This window comes from Staurois parvus, unplaced genomic scaffold (assembly GCF_062004578.1).
Source record: "Staurois parvus isolate SC_StPar_1 unplaced genomic scaffold, SC_StPar_1.0 ptg000059l, whole genome shotgun sequence".
NCBI lineage: Eukaryota > Metazoa > Chordata > Amphibia > Anura > Ranidae > Staurois > Staurois parvus.
In genome coordinates, this window is record NW_028317855.1 from 5,729,409 (window position 1) to 5,754,051 (window position 24,643).

The window sequence follows — 24,643 nt, forward strand, 5'->3', positions numbered from 1 at the left end:
GTCTTGTACACATTGAAACCCATCCTAGAGCTGCATTGTAGTGATCTGTGATAAAATGAAGACAAAATGAAGACATTCTGTATTTTATCACAGCACACTGGACAAGATCACAGGAGCGCTGCTGTACAGTGACACAAATGAAGTGTTAAGATCAGTCGAAAAAAATCGCACACTACACCGCTGGCTCACTACAGCCCAATGGACAGGTTTCGCAGTAAACCGTAAACCGCTGTTGTAGCTGTCCATTTAGGTGTGACATGGCTTTTGGGCATATGAGGTAAACATAAAAATGTAAAAACTTTGGGTGTAACTTATCATGGCCTCTGTACTTGGCCTAATCACTGGGGACCCTCCTGGTCTGTGCTGAAAACCGTGTCAATGTTTGCCAGTTTCTTTGAAAAAAACATTGTATTTAGATTTGTTGCTTATATGCAATTCATACCTTCAGTAACATGACCTGTTGGGGGTCCATGAGGACTGGAGTTGAGAAACACTGAGTTAAAGCAACCTCACAAGCCAAGGAAATTTGTATTAAAATTGTTCTTGTTTAACCCTTTTTTTTTAACCCTAATCAGTGTTTGTTTTTGTAGCATCATATGAAATAAGAAACACCCAAACTAAAAAAAAATAATTTGCCTTTAGATTGAATAGAAAAAAAAATATACATACAGTATAACAGGCCATACATGGGTCAAATTCCAAAAGAATTTCCTTTCAAAAATCTTTTCTAAGAATTATCGTTCGAATTTCGCACCATTAGTGAGTCACAGAAACAGCCGATTTTCATGCGACCATCGAATTTGAGTGATCGGGCATGTTGGAAATGTTTTGAAAACCGAACGAATTTCAAATCAATGAAGGGAGAATCGTGTGGGGAATATAAACGAAAAAGAAATGAGCATGAGCTGTGATCTGGAATGAAAAGAAATGTCTTGGCCACAAAAATTCTTTTCTGTAGCAAAATGAGGTGAAATTGAAGGCTTGGTTGGTTGAATTTCGAAATCAATGGTTACACCATCAGATTACTAAACACATTAAATTTCCAATTTCCTAAAAAAAAATTGTTTGGAATTCGACCCATGTATGGCCTGCATATGTGTTACTTCAATAATAAAAAAGTTATTGCCCAATCAAGGCTCATGGCGAAAACTTAAAAATTGCTCTGGTCCATAATGATGTGGGAATTTAAGTGGTTAAATTTGTAACATAATAACCAGTTTGGGGGCTTTATTTAGCTTTTGTATGCCTTTAAAATCACACACCTATGTCCATTCTTTAAAATGGTCTCTTTAGTTTGTATAGTATTTATTTAGCCATTATATTTTTCAACTTTGTTTTTTTTAGGACTGATAAGTCACAAATGTGCAATAAATCCTGGCCCTTTGATTACTCTGAAATAAAGGTAAACACACAGAGTTTTAATTGTTACGTCATTAAAGTGGTATGCTGTAAGAGATAGATCTGCAATATTTTATTTTGTTTGGATAAATTCTTAACCTTTATCATTTATATTGATCTAATATATAAGTAGATTCTTGAGAGCTCAGTTTAGACACATAGGGGTAGATTTATCAAAACTGGTGCCTACAAAATCTGGTGCAGCTGTGCATAGTAACCAATCAGCTTATGAGTTGAAGGCTTGGTTCACACATGTGCAGTTTGGTTTTTGATCTGTTTCTGCAGTGCTTTAAGCTGTGCAGTTTGTGGTTTTTTGCACACAAGTTTTGATGCGTTTTTTCATACATTTTTTTAATGCTTTTTTTGGGGGACCAGTTTGTTGTTGGGCAGATTAAAAATGCAAAACTGTTCTTTTCTGCAGCATCTCCATTGAAGTATACTAAACAAAAAACACAGTTTTGCATTTAAAAAAAAGTCCCTGACCCTTTTTAAAAACACACAGTAACATGTCCCATAGGAAACCATGTTAAATGGACTGTAGTACGTTTCTGCAAAAAGCACCAAACAATCTATAGGCATAAACCAGGTCTAATTGGAAAAGCTTAATTGAACAATCTGAAGTTAGAAGCTGATTGGCTACCATGCACAGCTGCACCAGATTCTGCTTTATCCTAGGTTCACACCTAAGCGTTTTCTGCAGCTTTTTGTAGAAACGCAGTACAGTCCATTTAGCATAATTTCCTATGGGACATGGTCACATCTGCTCGTTTTCACCCAGTGCGTTTTTTGGAAAGGGTCAGAGACTTTTTTTAATGCAAAAAGTTGCATTTTTGGTTCTATAGACTGCAATGGAAATGCTGCAGAAAAGCATGTATTGCGTTTTTGCTGCATTTTTAAATCTGCCTAGCAAGAAGAAAAAATAAGCAAAATGCATCAAAAACGCAAGTGCAGAAACGGCTCAAATGCAACCTGCATAGGTGTGAACCTTAGTAAATCTCTCCTGTTATACTTTATCCGATTATTCTGACTCTTTTTGAATGAGCCCGGTTGCTGACTTGTGTTATTGTTTCTTAGCTTCATTGCATTACACAGGTTCCAGCAGAGTCAGGAGATACAACCTTAGATTTCATAGAGTTTGCCCATTGCAGGTAAAGACTTCTATAAATAGATGGCCTCATTCATTCTAATGAGATATAAGCCATAGCATTAAGATGAAGCTACTGTTCTATACCCCAATATACAGCAGTTATTGAACCTATAAGTTCTTCTGTGGTGTGAAATATTTGCTGGACATTAGCAAACTTTGTTGCAGATTCCTACTTTTTTTTTTATTCTGAAAAAATAGCTATTTGATTGTCTGTGTACATGTGCAAAATAAATGTCTATGGGAGTTATTTTATAGATTTTATAAGTATCAATCAGCTGCTTCATTTGCAGGAATCTAATGAGGAAATGAGTGGCAGGGTCTGCATCCTTTTTAGACATGTTTTCCTATTGGGAGTATCTCACCAAAAATGACATTTATATTGCAGGGGATGTCCAAAATCTGACTTGTATCTTAGTGCAGACTTCTGGGAAAATCCATAAACCAATCTCACAAGCAGGAAATTACATTTTTGGGGGTGTTCTGTACACCATCTGTGTACAGAAATCCTCTGGGTTCCCATATTGCATTGCATTTTACAGAAAGTTACAGTGCTGCAGATTGAAAAGGAAAAGTCCTTTTCAATAACATTCAATTACAATATGAACTGTGCAGCACATATGATGCCTAGCCTCCGTGATCAAAAGATCTGAAATCCAATGAGTGAAGGAGGCAGGCCTGGGACAGTAAGGCTGGTGAGTCTTTGACTTGCTGCAGCTTCCAGTGCTCAGTGTGGGAAGCTTACAATGTGCAGTACTGTTGGTTTTATATAAATGTAGGATTGCACCTTAAAGCAATTCTAAAGGTTAATTTTTTTGGGGGGGGAGGGGGGTAACAATCATGCTATACTTACCTGCTGTGCGCAGTGCTTTTCCACAGAGAAGCCTAGATCCTCCTCTTCTCGGATCCCCCGCAGGCTCTCCTGGCCCCACCCTCCTGTCAGGTGCCCCATAGCAAGCAGCTTGCTATAGGGGAACCCGCTGCTCCATATGTCCATTCTCTCTCCTCATTGGCTGACTGGCTGTGATTGACAGCAGCAGAAGCCAATGGCAACTGTCTCAGCCAGTGAGGAGGCAGAGACCTGGGACGTCGTTCACATCACTGAATCGTGATGAGGCTCAGGTAAAGATTGAGGGGGCTGGGGACACTGCTGCACACAGAAGGTTTTTTACCTTCATGCATAGAATGCATGAAGGTAAAAAGCCTTGGCGCTTTACAACCACTTTAAGCATTGGAATAATCAGAGAAAATGTGCTAAAGGTGCAAAAATAAAATTTCCAAAAGTGTAAATGGTCTTAATAGCCACAGTAGTTTAAGTAAATGCAAAGTCCAAATAAATGCATTTCTTGTGTTTGTCATAAAGACCACGCCAATTTCTTTTGCTTTATGTGATGCTGTCTTCACAATAAACATATGAAATGCATTTATTTGGATTAATGGTAACTTTGCATCTTGTTCTGGCATGCCATCATTCATGGCATTTACAAACACCTGGATGTGCAGTTGCTATTTGAACTTATTAGAACTAAAAGCAATCAAAATCGCTTGTCCCAGAGGCCAAAGCTTGTCCAAGAGTAACGCTAAAACTGCACGCATCTTGGATACCATTTGCTGGAGCTTTTTATTCATTATATTGTTTTACATATGACCCCTTAGGCCCTATTCACGCTGACACTCCTGCACCCAACTTTTCTAAACGCAGGAGTAGTTATCTGAAAAATATAAACAACTTTTTTATTTCCCAGATCATTTTTTACTGCATTAAAAGTAGTTCAGCCATATTTACATGCATTTAGCTGCGTTTCAAGTTTCTAATCATAAGCTGATTGTACAGAATGTTATTTTCTCTAAACACAGGTACATAGTTACATAGTTACAGAGTTAGTCTGGCTGAAAAAAAAAGTCCATCCAGTTCAACCATAGAAAAAAAAAGTTATAGTCCTATACCCACAGTTGATCCAGAGGAAGGCAAAAAAAACCCCAGCAAAGCATGATCCAATTTGCTCCTGCTAGGAAAAAAATTCTTTCCTGATCCTCTGAGAGGCAATATTCCCTGGATCAACTTTACCTATAAATATTAGTATCCAGTTATATTCTGTGTATCTAAGAAACAATCCAGGCTTTTTTTGAAGCAATCCACTGAGCTGGCCAGAACCAACTCTTGAGGGAGTCTATTCCACATTTTCACAGCTCTCACTGTGAAGAAACCTTTTCGTGTTTGGAGATTAAATTTCTTTTCCTCTAGACGTAAAGAGTACCCCCTTGTCCTCTGTGATGACCTCAGGGTGAATAGCTCTACACCGAGTTCATTATATGAACCACTGATGTATTTATACATGTTGATTATATCCCCCCTTAATCTCCTCTTCTCAAGAGAGAATAAATTCAGTCCCTCTAATCTTTCCTCATAGCTGATCTCCTCCATGCCTCTTATCAGTTTAGTTGTCCTTCTCTGTACTTTCTCCAGTTCCCCAATGTTCTTTTTGTGAATTGGTGCCCAAAACTGAACTGCATATTCCAGATGAGGTCTTACTAATGATTTGTACAGGGGTAATATGATATCTCTCTCTCTGGAGTCTATACCTCTTTTAATACAATAGAGGATTTTGCTCTCTTTAGAAACCGCAGCTTGGCATTGCATGCCATTATTAAGCTTGTGATCTACCAGAACTCCCAGATCCTTCTTGATCATTGATTCCCCTAGTTGTACCCCCCTAGTATGTATGATGCATGCATATTCTTAGTCCCCAAGTGCATAACCTTACATTTATCAACATTAAACCTCATTTGCCACATAGTTGCCCAATTAAACAGTGCATTGAGGTCGGCTTGTAAATTGAAGACATCCTGTAAGGACGTTATTCCACTGCACAGCTTGGTGTCATCTGCAAAGACTGAAATGGGACTTTCAATCTCAGACCCTATATCGTTTATAAATATATTAAAATGTAAGGGTCCCAACATTGAACCTTGGGGTACACCACTGACAACCCTAGACCATTCAGAGTATGAATCATTAACCACTACTCTTTGAATACGCTCTTTAGGCTAGTTTTCTATCCATTTACATACAGATTTTTCCAAGCCCGTAGACTTTACCTTACACATTAGCCGTGTGTGGGGAACTGTGTCAAACACTTTTGCAAAATCCAAGTATACCACGTCCACCGCCACCCCTCTGTCCAAGGTTTTGCTCACCCCCTCATAAAAAGAAATCAGATTTGTTTGACAACTTCTCTCTTTCATGAATCCATGCACCAGTTTATAGGTATCTTTAACCCATTGGCGCCAGTGCCTCCCAAGCCTGTAAGGGGTTTGTGACACCAGGAAGCGTTTAGGGTTTAGGGTCCTGTGACAGCCGTGATTAGCTGTCATGCCAGACACATGATCGGAAAGCTCCCAACCGCAAATAGCAATCAGGACCTTTCCGCGAGGCACCGGTAAATGTGCCGGGTGTTTGACAAAATATATTATACATCGTACCCTACAGGTATGTGGTCTAACAACATTTGTTCATAGTTTCATCTATATATAGGGGTGGTGTGTATTGAGATGAATATTTGGCACATTGCAGATATTATGTTGGATGAGAGAAATATGAGTTTATGGAAATTGCACAAAAAAGAAATATTTGTTCAATAATGCACTCCTTGTTCTCTCTTTATAAATATCTAATATTTACAGTTAGGAACATACTTTTATAATAATCATAAAGGTTACATTTTTAATGAATTGGCTATCTGGTGCGTAGGGTTGTGCACCCTCGTAAAGTGAGTTGTTAGAATTGCCAACTAAGAATAGTCTGTATATAAGACTTGGTAGTTTACATTCCATTTTATTACACATAACTTAATTTCTGAACTTATTTGTTTTGGTTTCTTTGTATGTATGGATTGCATGGGTTGTTACCGACGCGTGGTGAAAATTTCATGTCAATAGCACCTTTATAAATATATTTACTAAGACCAATGGTGATGTGTTAAATACTTATTTTACCGTGTGCGTGTGGTAAAATTATTTTTTTTTTAGTTTACATATTTACTTTTCCCTGAAGAATATTCTTTAAAGTGGTTGTAAAGGCTCAAGGTTTTTTACCTTCATGCATTCCATGCATGAAGGCAAAAAACCTTCTGTGTACAGCAGTGCCCCCAACCCCCTCAATACTTACCTGAGCCTCATCGTGATCCAGCGATGTGAACAATAGCCTCGGCTGCCTGGGGTCTCTGCTTCCTCATTGGCTGAGACTGACAGCTGTGAGAGCCAATGGCTCCAGCTTGCTATCACAGCCAGTTAGCCAATGAGGAGAGAGCGAGGGCAGAGCAAAGCCACAGCTCCATGTGTGAATGGACACACGCATAGCAAGCTGCTTACTGTGGGGGCACCCAACAGGAGGGAGGGGCCAGGAACTCCTTCGGGGGACCCAAGAAGAGGAGGGTCCAGGCTGCTCTGTGCAAAACCACTGCACACAATAGGCAAGTATAACATGTTTTTATTTCCCCCCCCCCCAAAAAAAAAATTAACTTTTAGAATCACATTAAGATATAAAATACTGACTTTGTGGTTTCTATCCCTGACTTGTTTCAGTGAAATAGCATACTACTTTACTGTACAACGTTAAGAAGAAACTTTCTCCACAATATACACATTAATCTTGCTTGTACAAATGGGTAGTATTTATCAAAACTGGAGCAGCTGTGCATGACAACCAATCAAAAACAATTTTTCATTTACTGAACTAGCTGAAGCGGATTGGTTGGCATGCACAGCTGCTCCAGATTCTGTCTGCTCCAATTTTGATAAATTCCCCACCCTGTCTGCTCTGCTTGAATTTGCAAATGTCATCCATTCTGTGTTCAGACAGTTATAAATTGAACAACGTTCTTTTAGTTTTGCTATTACTAGGTAGATTATGTAAAATATTACACATAAGTATGGATTTCTCACTATACCCACAAATGTGAGGTTTTACATAACTATATTTTATTTCTTAGACTGCTGAACTTGCCACATAAAAGACAGCTTTCCTTATACCAGACAGTTTATGACTAAAACATAACTGAAACACTTTTTTGTTAATGTCAAATGTCATTTACAAAGCCCCATCCCACGTCTGATACTCATTCTGCCTTATTTAGTATGACAAAATGCAAAATGTCAAATGCACCAACCCCAAATTCATAATTCACTAAGGTGTATAAACTGAAGTCTAGTTCTAAAAGTGTACTACATGGCTTGTACCTACTCTTCACACTGCTAATCTGGATTAGTTTAATACAAATTACATGTGTATGTGTGAGTTTGTATTGTATTGTATCATTTTATATCGATAAGAACTCAGATGAAGTCTTTTCTTGCAGGACATTTTGGCAGAATTGAACAAGTATTGGCCTGATGTTCTCCATCCAAACTGTTCTCAACTCTGGTAAACAATTATTAATATAATTAAGGAGTGAATGATGTATATGTTTATTACTGATTTTGTTTTCAGGGGTGACTAAGGGTGCCTAAGCATGGTTCATCCCCTTGGTCCCATTCGTTTATGTAGTATGAGTGAACTGTGCCCAGGCATAGGTAAGCGGGGACAACCTGGAAGAAGTGGCCCTGAGCAGGTTTCACTTGTGGTCCAGAACAGTTCCTTACCTGAGCACAGAACACTCCATAATGGGTCAATGAGCACAGAAGAAGGGATCATGGTCTTGATGATGTAAGTATGCTTGGGAACACTTATTTTAAAGCAGTGTAGAAGGGGGTGGGAAGGGAGGACATTCAAACTCTGGTACGTTTATTTTACCGTGCCCATGCATTGAATTGGCTGCTGTATCTGCCAAAGACTCAGGGAAACGGCATGGTACAGTGTGTTTCCCAGTGTGGGAAACCACGCTGCAGTTTCCAGTGCATGGGGGTACAATTAGGATTAATGGTACCCCATGCCTCTATTAAGCAGCAGCTCATTTTTCTCTGCAGGTTTGGGAAGATGTGCGATTATACACTTTCCTGCACCTGTTCAGATGTGAACTTGACCTTAGAACATAAGTAAAAGTAATTCAGAAGGGTTATGGGGGAGAATGTTTCTTACTGTTCAGCACAGGTAGATCAGTTGCAATTTTGTGTAATATAAAAACCATGCTACTGCATTATATGGGAAACCTATTTTTGTCTTTTTATGTACAGAGATTTGGGAAGTTGGGATTGTTACTATGATTATTTTTCTCCTGTTTAGGAAACATGAATGGCAAAAACATGGAACCTGTGCAGCATCCTTACCATGTCTGAACACTCAGCACAAGTACTTCAGCAAAGGTCTGGAACTATATACACGTATCAGTCTTAGCAGGTATTGTAACTCATTATTCTTAAAGATATTATGTTCTTTTTCTTTTCTTCACTTCATTTGCACTTTGGCTTTGTGAGGAGGAAAAGGGGGGGGGGGTCAACAGATGATTGTGGGCAACAAATGTGCACACAGTAATCAGAAAACGTCTTGCAGCAAACCTCTACTGAGAAAGAATAGCAGTTTCCATTTGCTGACTTCCCTTTCTTCTAGCTGACTAAGTGTCATTCTAAAATAGCTTCATATTTTTTAAGTCACTTACCCAGTGCCTGTTTGAGCAGCCTTAGGTGGAAGCTGCCTATTTATGACTTTCTCTACTCCACATAATTAGCCCAAGGATTGTAGAACAGCATCTTTTATCTGATTCACATACATACAAAATGCTTTACAATAGATTTCTTGTAACTTTCATATGGTACAGAGAAATGTTGAACCCATTGGTTGTACTGGCATAGTGTATAAAACCCCCTCCACAGCAGTTTTTAATAGATAAAGGAAGCTAACAGAAATTCCTGCAATTAATTTCGAGCTTAGTCCCGTGTCCTGTAGTGACGTAGGAGCTGACAGGAGGAACCATGCAGTGGATGATGCAGAAAGACAGTGTTGGATGTGAACATTCTTCAAGTCGGCCTGCTTTGCAGCAAATTCCTTTTAAATGTGGCATTATTTGTAGGAGCGAGCTTCATGGTTTGAACCAGTATAAAGTTCAGTCCAAACCTTGCCTGTTGTGCGAATGGATGAACTAAATAGGGTGCTTTACTTCCGATGCTAAATGTGGCAGCTTCCTGTTTTGCTAGGAAGCCAGCACCCCTATTTACCTCCTGGTCAGCAGCTGAACGTAAACGATTTGGGGTGAATGCTGGCTGACATTATTGAAGAAATATGGTCATGACATCCCCACCCCTTTGTTTAGAATCAAGCTGCCAGCTGAGGATCCTCTATTGGAAGCAGATCATGTCAGCGGATTGCCATTTTTGTTTTGGCAAGTCAGCTGATGGTGTTCAGCATGATTGACAATGGATTTACATTTTGGAACTTTGTTTTTTTTATTAAATGACAAACAAATGTGTCAGTGTGTTTACTTTTTTTGTTGTGAAGGAGTAACCAGGGGTACAGTGTACACCTTATTCATTCACGTAGCAAGGATTGTTATCTGAGGGATCCCTTATTTTTAAGGGAGCTTTTATGATTCTGTTAAGCCCTCTCCCACCAGGTGCAGTATGTCATCAAATTGGGAACAAAGCAATGTACCCTCCCCATGTTGAGGCCATGTGGCTTGGTATAAAACTTTTCTTTAACAAAACCACATCAAGTGTCCAAAACAAATCCCCACTCGTGTAAACTAAATGTTCAACCAAGTCTCTTTATTTTCTTCTTTCAACGACACTGATGCATATTTAGTGTGGTGGTACACATTTGCAGTGATATCTTTTTGAGTTGTCTACACAGAGTTTAGAGTGTACACGTTTTGTGAGTGTTTCACTGAATAAGGGGAGAAAATTAAATATATATATATTAGTTTGTTTTTTTTTTTTTTGTGTTTGTTTGTTCACCAATATTGCATGTTGCACTGGAAGGGGCACGTGTGTATTTGATTTTAAAAAGGTATGACACTATGTTAAGTTTTTTTCTTTTGAGGGATATTGTCATCAGAACTTGCGGGTGTTGAGAAAAAGATGTGTCGTTGAAAGAAGAAAATAAAGAGATTTGGTTGAACATTTAGTTTACACGAGTGGGGATTTGTTTTGGACACTTGATGTGGTTTTGTTAAAGAAAAGTTTTGTACACAATTTTTGATTAACCTTCAAGGGTGGAGGTGGATTACTTTTTTGGGAATTTTTTTGTGCTGTGTATTTGAAAATACATGTGGCTTGGTATGGTTCAGGCAAGAGGGGTGTAGACTTTTTTTTACCCCATTAACATTTGTTACAGCTCATCATCTAGGATATATCTAGTCTGGTATAGATGAAGAGAATCCCCAGTCGATTTGTTTACAAATAGAACAAAGCGACTGGGAAATGACTGGAAAATTAAATTTTTCGGCAATTCAAATGGTATTTTAAAAATGCACCACTTCACAGGCAGGTTTAGGGTATTCTCCAAACATGCGTTTTTAAAATCATTTTGCATTTTTAATTTTGCCCTTTAGGCAATAATAAAAGAATATATCCCTCAGGGTATTGCTCAGCTTCCCTATGCCCTTTGTCTGGGGGTTCCTTGTGCTGTTTCTTTTACAACAAAAATAATTTAAAAAGTAAATGTCATTTAGTGCAAAAATGTTATTTAACAGAAATGTGCACTATTAATGGTGACCTTTATGTGTTATTAAAAGAGCTGCTCCCCACTAAACTGAATGTTTTTTGCATTTCTATATCTTCCCCAGGGCAGTGCCTAGTTCCCCATGCCTTTTGCTTGACAATCCTTTGCCTGTTTGATTGGCCACAATTGATTTTAAAAATTCAGCCTTTATTGACTTCACTGGGGTTTGTATTAACGTGACACTAAAGCTTGTTTTTTTTTTTCAAAATAAATGTCTATGCTTACCTGCTGTTTGCAGTGAATTTGCACAGAGCAGACCCAATCCTCTTTTTTTCGGGTCCCCTCCGGCTCTCCTGGCTCCTCCTCCTCAAGCAGTGCCCCTAGTCGAAGCCGCTCTGGGGACACCTCTGCATGCTCCACTCCCCCCCCCCTCGCTCTCTCCTCGTTGGCTCCCTGCCTGCGATTGACACCATTCGGAGCCATTGGGCTTCCGTTGCTGTGTCAGCCAATGCAGAGGAAGAGTCCCCAGACAGCAGAGGCTGTTGAGAAAATCGCTGGATTGGGGGGGGCACTGCACACAGAAGGTTTTTTTTTACCTTTGCGCATAGAATGCATGAGGGTAAAAAAAACTTGAGTCTTTAGAACCACTTTAACATGCAGATCTTAGTAGCAGTTCAGCAAATGTCATGTGATTTAATCTCATCTCTAGTTATAAGAAATTTTAATTGGGGTCCTATTGTGTGGAGATTTAGATTTCCTGACATCTACTTTTTTCTAAGCTGTTTTCTGTTCCTTGGCTTTAAAATATATTAAGCATTTCAGAATATATATACATTACACAAATGTATATTTTTGTGTTTCAGATATTAAGTGTATAAACTATACTGTGGAGTTTTAAAATGATTTGCATGTTTTCTTTTCCAGTGCTCTTGAGAAGTCTGGAATTAAACCTGCAAACACATACAAGGTGAAAAGCACTGTGCATTATTTTATCTTGTCTGTCTTTCTTTGTAAATTATGGTTTTAAAAATGTGCCAGTAGTTAAGTGTGTTTCAACAAAAATTCCACAAGAAAATTTTCTTACTTTACAGCCCAACTCCAGGAGACTTCAAAACCCTTCTTTGCAGAGGGGCTCTTCCTACACTGCAAGAGTTATTTGCTTGGTTATTCTAGGGGATAGAAAACCACTTGCTTGATATTCCGCTCCTACGGCAGTCTTCCCCCATGCGTTGGTGGTGGAGTGTTCCTCAACATCCTCACGTCTACTGCAGGGCTGTGGTCCCTCCATTGGCCTTTATGACTTCAGAGGACCTTAGAGCACCAAAGCATGGGGAAGGAAAAGCATCAGGGACAATTTTGCATGCTCTCAGAAAGAAAGTGTTTGTATATTGTTTTATTTAAGAAAATAAAAAAGCCCAAAGCTGCTGCCATTTTTGTTTTTCCTTCACATCTTACGCTGCTGACATCTTTTTTTTGGTTTTGGTTTAGTCATGTGCTTGACACCTAATGACCCTAGGACAGGGAGGGCTCCTAAGGCATAGTAGAGCCACCATCATTAAACAAGAAAATGCTCACAGAAAATCATTGGTTCTTTAGGATTGGAGGCTGGACTAGAGCTAAAGAAAAATGTACTAAAGTCTCAAAGTATTAACTGCAGTATATAGAAGCAGGAAAGATGAAAAGAACCTCAAAATGTTTACAATTAAAAAACTTGCTGTTTTAATATATCGCATCTGCCTGACCCATTAGTGCCTCTATACTAGTTTTAGACTAGTAAAGAAACAGGAAGAGATATCAAAGATTGGAAATTGGTTCTGATAATAATATTTGGTTGGCACGCTGTAAAATACCGAGTCTAAAAAGTTGTGGAAGATTTGCAAACAGAAAGATAAATGTAAAAAGAAGAATATAGTTGACAACCTTAAAGGAGATATGTGAGAAGGGATAGGATAGTTTTAAGTGGAACTGACTTTATGATGCATAATACATAGAAACAGGCTCTGTTTTGGGCCAGTAGATTAAGATATATCCATACTGCATTTACCGTTCAAGTTCTTATCAAAGAACATGTCAGAGGAAGCGAAGAATGACTTTTACAAATTGGAAGCCATGTATGAAAGTAGCCAATGATAGGAATGAGAGGTAAAAATACCTAGTAATAGATAAGAAAGGTTGCTTGAAGAAGATAAATATAATAGTTAGAAAGCAATTATTTTTTCAGTGAAGATAGGATTCAGCAGAACATATTGCTCACAAAAGATATACATTAGGAGATGTAGAGATCACGCTGTTGCCCCATACACAAGAAAAGAGAATTTTCGTGCGAGGACCGATTGTCCGATAATCGGATCGTTCGTATACAGCTTTCGAGAGCCGATCACGACAATTCGTGTGACGATCTCCGAAGGGAAATTTTTCTTGTATGATACCAGATCATACGATTTTCGTTTATTCAGTACAGTAGTTGTCCGAAAATACAATACAAATACAGTTGTGTTCAAAATAATAGCAGTGTGTTGAAAAAAGTGAATAAAGCTCAAAATCCTTCTAATAGCTTTTATTTCCATACACACAAATGCATTGGAAACACTACACATTCTATTCCAAACCAAAACATGAAGAAAAATATATCAAATTTGTGCTGTTCCTCTAAAAAAAATTGAAGAAAAGTGAATATTAGACTGTTCAAAAAAATAGCAGTGTTTGTATTCTTCTTTACAAACTCAAACATTCACTATATAAACTGAAAAATGTTGGAGGATTTTGCTTTCCTTTGAATCACTTAATTAATATTTAGTTGTAGAAGCACTGTTTCTGAGAACTGCTGTACATCTGTGTTGCATGGAGTCAACCAACTTCTGCACCTGTGAACAGGTATTCCAGCCCAGGATGATTGGACTACATTCCACAGTTCTTCTCTATTTCTTGGTTTTGCCTCAGAAACTGCATTTTTGATGTCACCCCACAAGTTTTCTATTAGATTAAGATCTGGGGATTGGGCTGGCCCCTCCATAACGTCAATCTTGTTCCAATCTTGTCTGGAACCAAGATGTTGCATGTTTACTGGTGTGTTTGGGATCGTTGTCTTGTTGGAACACCCATTTCAAGGGCATTTCCTCTTCAGCATAAGGCAGCATGACCTCTTCAAGTATTCTGATGTATTCAAACTGATCCATGATCCCTGGTATGTGATAAATAGGCCCAACACCGTAGTATGAGAAACATCCCCATATCATGATGCTTGCGCAACCATGCTTCACTGTCACCATGCTTCACTGTCTTCACAGTGTACTGTGGCTTGAATTAAGTGTTTGGGGGTCGTCTGACAAACTGTCTCCGGCCACTAGACCCAAAAAAAACAATGTTGCGCCATTTCTCTTTAGGCCAGTCAATGTGCTCTTTGGCAAATTGTAACCTCTTCAGCACATGTGTTTTTTTTCAACAGTGGGACTTTGCGGGGGCTTCTTGCAGATAGCTTGGCTTCACATAGGCATCTTCTAATTGTAACAGTACTCACAGGTAACTTTAGACCTTCTTTGATCTTCCTGGAGCTGATTGTTGGCTGAGTCCTTGCCATTTTGGCTATTCTATCCATGGTAGTTTTTCGCTTTCTTCCACATCTTTCAGGTTTTGGTTGCCATTTTAAAGCATTTGCGATCATTTTAGCTGAGCAGCCTATCATTTTCTGCACTTCTTTATATGTTTTCCCCTCTCCAATCAACTTTTTAATCAAGGTACGCTGTTCTTCTGAACAATGTCTGGAATGACCCATTTTCCTCAGAATTTCAGAGAGAAATGCACTGTAACCAGCATGTACAACATTTGCTGCCTTCCTTCCTTAAATAAGGGCAATAATTGCCACCTGTTTTTCAAAGAATTAATGACCTCACTAATAGAACACCACACTGCTATTATTTTGAACATGCCCCTTTCAATTAGTGATTCAATTACACAGAATCAGCAGCATGCATGTCATGACTGTTGGGTCTGTTGGATTTCTATTACTCTACTACACATGCTAGTAAATTATTTGCCATGTAGAAATATCATTTCTACCAAAAACAGTGATTGAACAGGTTAGTGATGTCTGACTATTATTTTGAACACAACTGTACATGACATCAGTTTCGAAATTCTTTTCTTTTGTACAAGAATTTTTGTATCTTTAGTAACCTTTCAATTTAGATGTGAGACTAGTAGGCGAAAAAAACGGACTATTGTTCGTCCGATATTCTCATCTTGTGTACAGGGCATTTGGGGTGACAAAATTATAGATCATTGGATGATAGCTGATATAAATCAACACTCCAGGATGTACATAACTGTACAAGATTGCAGCACAAAACACTATATATTGTGACTCAAGAGCAGATGAAAAATAGTGGTATTTAGCCATACAAAAGGGAAGGCAACTAAGCTCTTTTGTGGTAAAACGAGGATATTTTGATGCAATAAATAAAGAAAAGCACTTTGCAGAAACTCGCCAAAGGTATGAATTGGAGAAACAATGGAATAGTACAAATTAATTAGAATGGTTCAGTAGAGAGCATGTGTTTATGGACAGAGGAAAAGATGGTAGGATATGGAATGTAATAAAGCTTTAGAAGAAAGTAACAAGTCAACAATAAGTGAATTTAAGGAAGTAAGGAGAAGAGCACATTAAATATGCTGGGCAGAAGGGTTGTGGATGGAAAAAAGCTGAAACTTCTAAAAAGAGAACAAGATGGTGGCTTTCAACTGAGCATTTTATATTTTGTGTTTGTGTGCAGTAACAATGAACTTCTAAGGCTAGGTATTGGGCAGAATGGAGAATGCTGCAAGAATTGGCAAAAGCAGCGAAATGTCCTGAAGAGCAACCAGGGACCTATAGAGGACAAAATTAAAAACTAAAATAATTAAGAAATGGATGGGGGAGGGGCTTTGGTAGAATAATCCATGATCCTGAAAATAATGATAGTAAATAATAATTGGGATATAAGAAGGTTAGTATAAACAAGGCTTTAAGGCTTATTTTACTCAGTTCACAAAATAATGACAAAACAAAGAGTGAATCTACAAAAACATTGCACTGTTGAGAAAGGTTTCAAAAGCATGAGCAAAGAAAATGTCTCCTTCCATATGTGAAAACACATGTTGAATGCCAGTATGAATCTTGAAAGGGATAGGGTACTACTAGAGTTAACTACAGTTAATATACACCATATGACAAATCTTGTAGCAGTGCTAGAATGTACAACCGTAAAGTGATTAGATTGGTAATTAGGAATGTGTACTGGGCTTTCAATTATATTGTCTGTGTATAGGATTTATATTTGGATTCTGCCATATTTACATTTTTGTCTACTGGTTAATCAACTAATCCGTAGCCATATGTAAAATGTCATGCTTGTGAAAGAATAAATGCGTACGTTATAGAATTGTAATTAAAACCAACAACTTCTAATTAAGCCAATAACTGGGAAGTGATGGAGAAACTGTCCAACCAGGACACAGCAGCAGAATAAATATATGTATATAATTTTTTTAAGGTGTGGGAAAAGGCTAGATTCCCCATCAGATATATATTGACATTGTTTCCTTTTAGGGCCATTTTATCCTTTTAGAGCTCTTCCCTCACTTCCTGCCCCAATCATTACTTCACCAGAACAGGAAGTAGTGTCAATTTCCCTAATGTGGGTATAGAATGCAATTATTATAGCCTCAAGTTTTGACTTGAGTTTCACTTTAGAATATTGAAAAAATATAAACAGACAATTTAGCTCAATCCGGGTCTCTTTCTTAACTTTTTTTTTCATGATAGCATTGTACATTATGTGAAAATGTGAATAGAATTATCACACTAATCAGTCTTTGATGCTGAATGTTTGTTGTTTCTGCTGCAAGACCTTTGCTGATGTTGCAACATTTCACTATAAGAGGGTTTGTTCTATGTGAATGCTGATTTTCAGAATAAAGGGAATGATAACTGTGTGCAAAACACAACATTGATAATATGTCTGAACATCAAATGAACAAAGCTAATGATAATCAATGTAATAATTAATGTACTTTCGTTCAGGTAGAAGAGATTGAAAATGTGATTTTGAATGTATATGGAGTGGTGCCAAAAATTCAGTGTATTCCTCCACAGCAGGTAATAATAAACTTTACTAACGTGGTTTTTTTTGTTTTTTTTAGAGCACAAAAAGCCTGTAATGAGATTTTTTACAATGTTCAAGTTCGAGTTGCCTTAAGAAATTCTTAAATATTTTTTATTTGATTGTAAGCAATCATAACAAAAGCAGCAGCACTGCTTTGCACTCATCCTATATATTTTACATACCCATCTGTAGGTATGGTGCTCCAATTGATAGCATTTTCTTTAGGTCAGTTTAATTAAAAGTAGCACCAACAAATGTAGTATATTGATTATATAGACTATTTTTTGTCTCTTTTAAAAAAGCTTTTGAATCCTGTTTATAGCATACCTCTAGGCTCACCATGTCTGGTCAAGTGGTCCAAGATCCTTGGTTTATCTTTAGAGCGGCTGGGATCTCCAACAATCATGCAGCTTCCTGCTGTATGACCTGGACGTAACTGCTTTGTGAAGCTGGGGCACTTTAGTTGTTCTTAAACATACATATTTTTTAGTATATTTTAAGTGTAGCATGTAACAAACAGATAAATATACTGTTGTAATATGTATATGTGAATTATTTAACTTTTTAAAATAGCTGTAATTCTGTTCAAACAGGATTTGGTCACATGCTCATTTTGCGTTGCATGAGCTTTTGGTCATTGTGTACCTCCTGTTGGAGACAGGACAGACAGCAGGTCAATGTAATCTTTGTATTTCAAACAACTTGCACCATGTCCATTTATCCAATCTGTTAACATTTTTGAAGGAGCAATCATATACCAAATGGTAAAAAAGTGAATAACGGGCATATACAGTGGGGATCGAAAGTTTGGTTACCCCAGCTAAAAATTTGTATTAATGTGCATAAAGAAGCCAAGGAAAGATGGAAACATTTCCAAAAGGCATCAAATTACAGATTAGACTTTCTTACAATATGTCAACAAAAGTTAGATTTTATTTCCATCATTTACACTTTCAAAATAACAGAAAACAAAAAAATGGTGTCTGCAAAAGTTTGGGCACCCTGCAGCATTTATAGCATGCACTGCCCCCTTTGCAAAGCTGAGACCGGCCAGTGTCATGGATTGTTCTCAATCATCGTCTGGGAAGACCAGGTGATGTCAAGCTCAAAGGTTTTAAATGCCCAGACTCATCTGACCTTGCCCCAACAATCAGCACCATGGGTTCTTCTAAGCAGTTGTCTAGAAAACTGAAACTGAAAATAGTTGACGCTCACAAAGCTGGAGAAGGCTATAAGAAGATAGCAAAGCGTTTTCAGATGTCAATATCCTCTGTTCGGAATGTAATTAAGAAATGGCAGTCATCAGGAACAGTGGAAGTTAAAGCAAGATCTGGAAGACCAAGAAAAATATCAGACAGAACAGCTCGCAGGATTGTGAGAAAAACAATTCAAAACCCACGTTTGACTGCACGATCCCTCCAGAAAGATCTGGCAGACATTGGAGTTGTGGTACACTATTCCACTATAAAGAGATACTTGTACAAATATGGTCTTCATGGAAGAGTCATCAGAAGAAAACCTCTTCTATGCCCTCACCACAAAAATCATCATTTGAACTTTGCAAATGAACATATAGACAAGCCTGATGCATTTTGGAAACAAGTTCTGTGGACTGATGAGGTTAAAATTGAACTTTTTGGCCGGAATGAGCAAAGGTACGCTTGGAGAAGAAGGGGCACAGAATTTAATGAAAAGAACCTCTATCCAACTGTTAAGCATGGGGTTGGATCAATCATGCTTTGCGGTTGTGTTGCAGCCAGTGGCACAGGGAACATCTCACGAGTAGAAGGAAAAATGGATTCAATAAAATTTCAGCAAATTTTGGATGGTAACTTGATGCCATCTGTGAAAAAGCTGAAGTTAAAGAGAGGATGGCTTCTACAAATGGATAATGACCCTAAACACACCTCGAAATCCACAGGGGATTACATCAAGAGGTGTAAACTGCAGGTTTTGCCATGGCCTTCACAATCTCCTGACCTCAACGTAATTGAAAATCTATGGATAGACCTTAAAAGAGCAGTGCGTGACAGACAGCCCAGAAATCTCAAAGAACTGGAAGACTTTTGTAAGGAAGAATGGGCAAAGATACCTCAAACAAGAATTGAAAGACTCTTGGCTGGCTACAAAAAGCGTTTACAAGCTGTGATACTTGCCAAAGGGGGCAGTACAAGATATTAACTCTGCAGGGTGCCCAAACTTTTGCAGACGCCATTTTTTTGTTTTCGGTTATTTTGAAAGTGTAAATGATGGAAATAAAATCTAACTTTTGCTGACATATTATAAGAATGTCTAATCTGTAATTTGATGCCTTTTGGAGATTTTTCCATCTTTCCTTGGCTTCTTTATGCACATTAATACAAATTTTTAGTTGGGGTGCCCAAACTTTCGATCCCCACTGTGTTTTGTCCCCAATGTTCGGGACGGAACAGGTGCTCTCTCATAGAGCTCTGCCATACCAAGAACACTAAAGCTAGGATTGCAAGGGCAAGACATGGACTTTATACTCCTTTCTTGCTATACCCCCTTTCTTCCAGAGCTGTGCATGCAGAGAAGGAATGCACAATGTGGAAGCCCTAACCAGAATTTCCTAGCTAGCAAACCTGCTGAGACACCACCGACAGCCCATGATGCTCCAAGATAGCATTGCAGACTTTTTTTCTTCTCTGGCTTTTCCACAGGTCTTCTCTCGACATATACCACCTGCCAAGGACTGCTTTGCAAAAGAACACTTATACTCATGAGATAGCCTGATAACCTGGAGACCAAGCATGATGAACACTCTTTAGCCCACTAGCCCACAAAATCCTCTGCTATGACCATGAAACCTTATTCAACACCCTTGATCAGATGCAGACTCAGTTAGATGATCCAGATAACCGTAACAGATGGAATAACATAAGACCAGGCTTTGCAGTATTCCTGGAATGGCCATGCATCTGAGCCACAGATATGGCATTTTTACTTAGTTATACTGGTCCAGCTTGGTGGGACCATGGTGGGGAAAGCATTGCCTAGAGGGCAGGGCAGCCGATCAGCACAGAACCCTGTAGTATTGTCTACTACAGTGATTTCCAGCTTCTAGAGGAATCCCACAATCCCACAGGTATGGTACTGTATATGCATAGTTACATTGGTCCAAGCTAATCCAAACTTATAACTCAAGTTGCCACTAGGGTTAATTCTGTTAAGCTCATGGAATGGGTTTACTATCAGAAGCAAGTTGCTCTGTAAATAAATAAGTGAATAACTAAAAAAATTGTAAATACTCCAAAAAAGTGATATATCTTAATGTGACATATAATTAAAAGTCCAAATCATTAAAGTTTTCCCATGAAGAAGTGTCCATCAACTTCAATCCATTGTGAGAAGTGAATCCACCACCAATATAACCAGCCTCTAACCAATTCCCTAGACCTCAAATTAATGAGGTCTATTTGACATGACACTGCATACATCCTCATGATGATGGTGTGATGAAATATTCCAATGCCATGACAGTTTAACGTTTATCTTGCCGCCAAGAGCACTCACGTATAAAAGAAATCCACCATAGTGTGATATCACCAATAATTTATTGTTAAAAACCACAAATATTCTACTTACAAAGTCATAAAATCAAACTGCATGTAAATGAACGCTGCTGGTGCCGGCACCAGTCAGTGATGATGACATCAGCACAGACACCTCCTACCTTGACGTATGTTTCATCAAAAAGGATGTTGTCAAGGGGATCAGTCTACACATGCTGATGTACTTGTACATTATATAGAACCATCTGATCACGGCACAAGAATCTCTTTCTCCAGAGTGTCCTGTCATCAAACCAACAATCAACAACTATCATGAAAAAGGATATACATCCATGTCTCGATATATTCATAATTCCAAAAAACTTTTTTTTAAGATAAAATATAAATATATGAAAAAAGAGGTATAATGCCCCCTACTGGACAACATCCATTTTCCTAATGTCAAATGAATAAATCTCTTGGGAAATAGATCATTGCTAAACTAAGCAAAATACAGTGCTCAGCATAAATGAGTACACCTCTTTTGAAAAGTAAGATTTTAATCAATATCTCAATGAGCACAAGAACAACTTCCAAAGTTTTATAGAACATTTGTTTAGCTCATTACATGAAAGTAAGGTTAATAATATGACTTAGATCACAAAATCTTCCGTTTTACTCAAATTAGTTGATGCAAAAATGAATACAGCCCACAACAAAAACTACTACATCTAGTATTTTGTATGGCCTCCATGATTTTTAAGGACAGCACCAAGTCTAGGCATGGAATGAACAAGTTGGTGACATACTGCAACATCTGTCTTTTTCCATTCCTCAAGAATGACCTCTTTTAGAGCCTGAATACTGGATGGAGAGTGATGCTCAACTTGTCTTTTCAGAATTCCTCATAGGAGTTCGATTGGGTTCAGATCAGGAGACATACTTGGCCACAAAATCACTTTTACACTGTTCTTCTTCAGAACTTCAACAGTGGCCTTAGATGTGTGTTTTGGATCATTGTCATGTTGGAAAAGTGCACGACGACAAAAGGCACAGAAAAATGGTAGCATCTTCTCTTTCAATATAGAGCAGTACATCTGTGAATTCATGATACCATCAATGAAATGCAGCTCCCTGACACCAGCAGCACTCATGCAGCCCATGTTTCACTGTAGGCACCATGCATTTTTCTTTGCACTCCCTTTGTGACACCATACAGTTTTGAAGCCATCAGTTCCAAAAATATGTATCCTGGTCTCATCACTCCAGAGTACAGAGTCCCAGTAGTCTTCTTCTTTTCAGCATGGACCCTGGCAAATTTTAGGTGGGCTTTTTTGTGCATGGGCTTTAGGAGAGGCTTTCTTCGTGGATGACATCCATGCATGTCATTCCTCTGCAGTGTACGCCGTATTGTATCACAGGAAACAATCACCCCAGTTTGGCTTTCTACTTCTAACTGCAGTAACCTTGCAGAGAGATTTTCATCAACCCTCCTCATCAGAAGATGCTACTGTCAAGGTGTTCACTTCCATGGACCACCTGGACGTGTCAGTGAGATGGTTGCAGTTCCATCTTTTGTTAAATTTTTGTATCACTTTTGCTACGGTATTCTGACTGATAAGTAAAGCTTTGCTGATCTTCTTGTCACCTTTTTTGTGTAAAGAAATTATTTTCTTTCTCAGGCCTTGTAACTTTTCTGTTCCATGTGGTACCATTGCTGACAGCATGAAATGGGAAGGGGTTTTCTTTGTTAAGTAACACCCTTTTATAATCAACTGTCTGCTGGACACCTGTTTAATGAATAATTAGACTCAACTGTAGTTGAGTTCTTGTTAATTAAGATTTTGTTTTCTAAAATTTAGCTTTTCTCCTAAAACTTTCATTGGGATGTATTCATTTTTGCAATATGGTCTTGAATAAATTTGTTGTTTTTTGTGTGTGCAAAATAACAAATGTTGTTTACAATCAATGGCCCGCATTTGTGGGAGTATTTTGTAGTATAGTGTTGAAAATGTTGATTCTGAAAGGAAAGTAAAGGTTTTCTTAAAAATATCTTAGGGTGTACTCATTTATGCTGAGTACTGTATGATAAAAATTACAAAATATAAAATAAAGAATATGAAAAATAAAATTATCAGTATCAAAAAAAATGGAAGAAAGTAGAAACCCATAATCCACCTAACTATTACTAATAATATCCCACTCATTTGTGACAATGGGGAGTATAGGATTTCATTTTTGAAAATCCATAGTGTTTCTAATTGAGAAATATTCCTTACTTCCCCTCCAGTAGGATATATGCCTATATCCCCTGGATATTTATCCCCTGGAGGGGAAGTAATAAAATCCTTATAGATGAAATGTACAGGTGAAACTCAAAAAAATAGAATATCGTGCAAAACTTCATTTATTTCAGTAATGCAGCTTAAAAGGTGAAATTAATATATGAGCTAGACTCATTACATGCAAAGCAAGATAGTTCAAGGCGTGATTTGTCATATTTGTGATGATTATGGCTTACAGCTCATGAAAACCCCAAATCCACAATCTCAGAAAATTAGAATATTACATGCAATCAATAAAACAAGGATTGTACATAGAACAATATTGGGCCTCTGAAAAGAATAAGCATGCATACGTACTCAGTACTTGGTTTGGGCCCCTTTTGCAGCAATTACTGCCTCAATGCGGCGTGGCATAGAAGCTATCAGCCTGTGGCACTGCTGAGGTGTTATGGAAGACCAGGATGCTTCAATAGCGGCCTTCAGCTCTTCTGCATTGTTTGGTCTCATGTCTCTCATCTTTCTCTTGGCAATGCCCCATAGATTCTCTATGGGTTCAGGTCAGGCGAGTTTGCTGGCCAATCAAGCACAGTAATCCCACGGTCATTGAACCAGGTTTTGGTGCTTTTGGCAGTGTGGGCAGGTGCCAAGTCCTGCTGGAAAATGAAATTGGCATCCCCATAAAGCTTGTCTGCGGAAGGAAGCATGAAGTGCTCCAAAATCTCCTGGTAGACGGCTGCGTTGACCCTGGACTTAATGAAGCACAGTGGACCAACAACAGCAGATGACATGGCTCCCCAAATCAACACAGACTGTGAAAACTTCACACTGGACTTCCAGCATCTTGCAGTGTGTGCCTCTCCATTCTTCCTCCATACTCTGGGTCCTTGGTTTCCAAATGAGATGCAAAAGTTGCTCTAATCAGAAAAGAGGACTTTGGACCACTGATCAACAGACCGGGTCTGTTTTTATTTAGCCCAGGTAAGACGATTCTGACGTTGTTTGTTGTTTCTGGAGTGGCTTGACAAGAGAAATAAGACATTTGGATCCGTCTGTGTGTGGTGGCTCTTGATGCACTGACTCCAGCCTCAGTCCACTCCTTGTGAAAGTCCCCAACACTTTTGAATGACCTTTTCCTAACAATCCTCTCCAGGCTGCAGTCATCCCTGCTGCTTGCGCACCTTTTTCTTCCACACTTTTCCCTTCCACATAACTTTCTATTAATGTGCTTTGATACAGCACTTTGGGAACATCCAACTTCTTTTGCAATTACCTTTTTCCTCCTTATGGAGGGTGTCAATGATGGTTTTCTGCACAACTGTCAGGTCAGCAGTCTTTCCCATGATTGTGATTCCTACTGAACCAGACTGAGAGACCATTTAAAGGCTCAGGAACCCTTTGCAGGTGTTATGGCTTAATTAGCTGATTAGAGTGGAACACTTTGAGCCTAGAATATTACACATTTTCACAATATTCTTATTTTCTGAGATTGTGGATTTGGGGTTTTCATGAGCTGTAAGACATAATCATCCCAATTATGACAAATCACGGCTTGAACTATCTTGCTTTGCATGTAA

General features: G+C 38.4%; 1 protein-coding gene across 2 annotated transcripts in view; it reads left to right on the forward strand.

Annotated features, from left to right (window-relative positions):
• Positions 1-24,643, forward strand: part of RNASET2 (ribonuclease T2) — an 81,132-nt gene that overhangs the window by 50,653 nt on the left and 5,836 nt on the right. For both annotated transcript variants that reach the window (XM_089668587.1, XM_089668588.1), the window contains exons 5-9: positions 1,345-1,402; positions 7,900-7,964; positions 8,763-8,876; positions 12,057-12,099; positions 17,191-17,265. In XM_089668587.1, the coding sequence (XP_089524713.1) occupies positions 1,345-1,402; positions 7,900-7,964; positions 8,763-8,876; positions 12,057-12,099; positions 17,191-17,265 (355 nt within the window). The remainder of the gene's footprint in view (positions 1-1,344; positions 1,403-7,899; positions 7,965-8,762; positions 8,877-12,056; positions 12,100-17,190; positions 17,266-24,643) is intronic.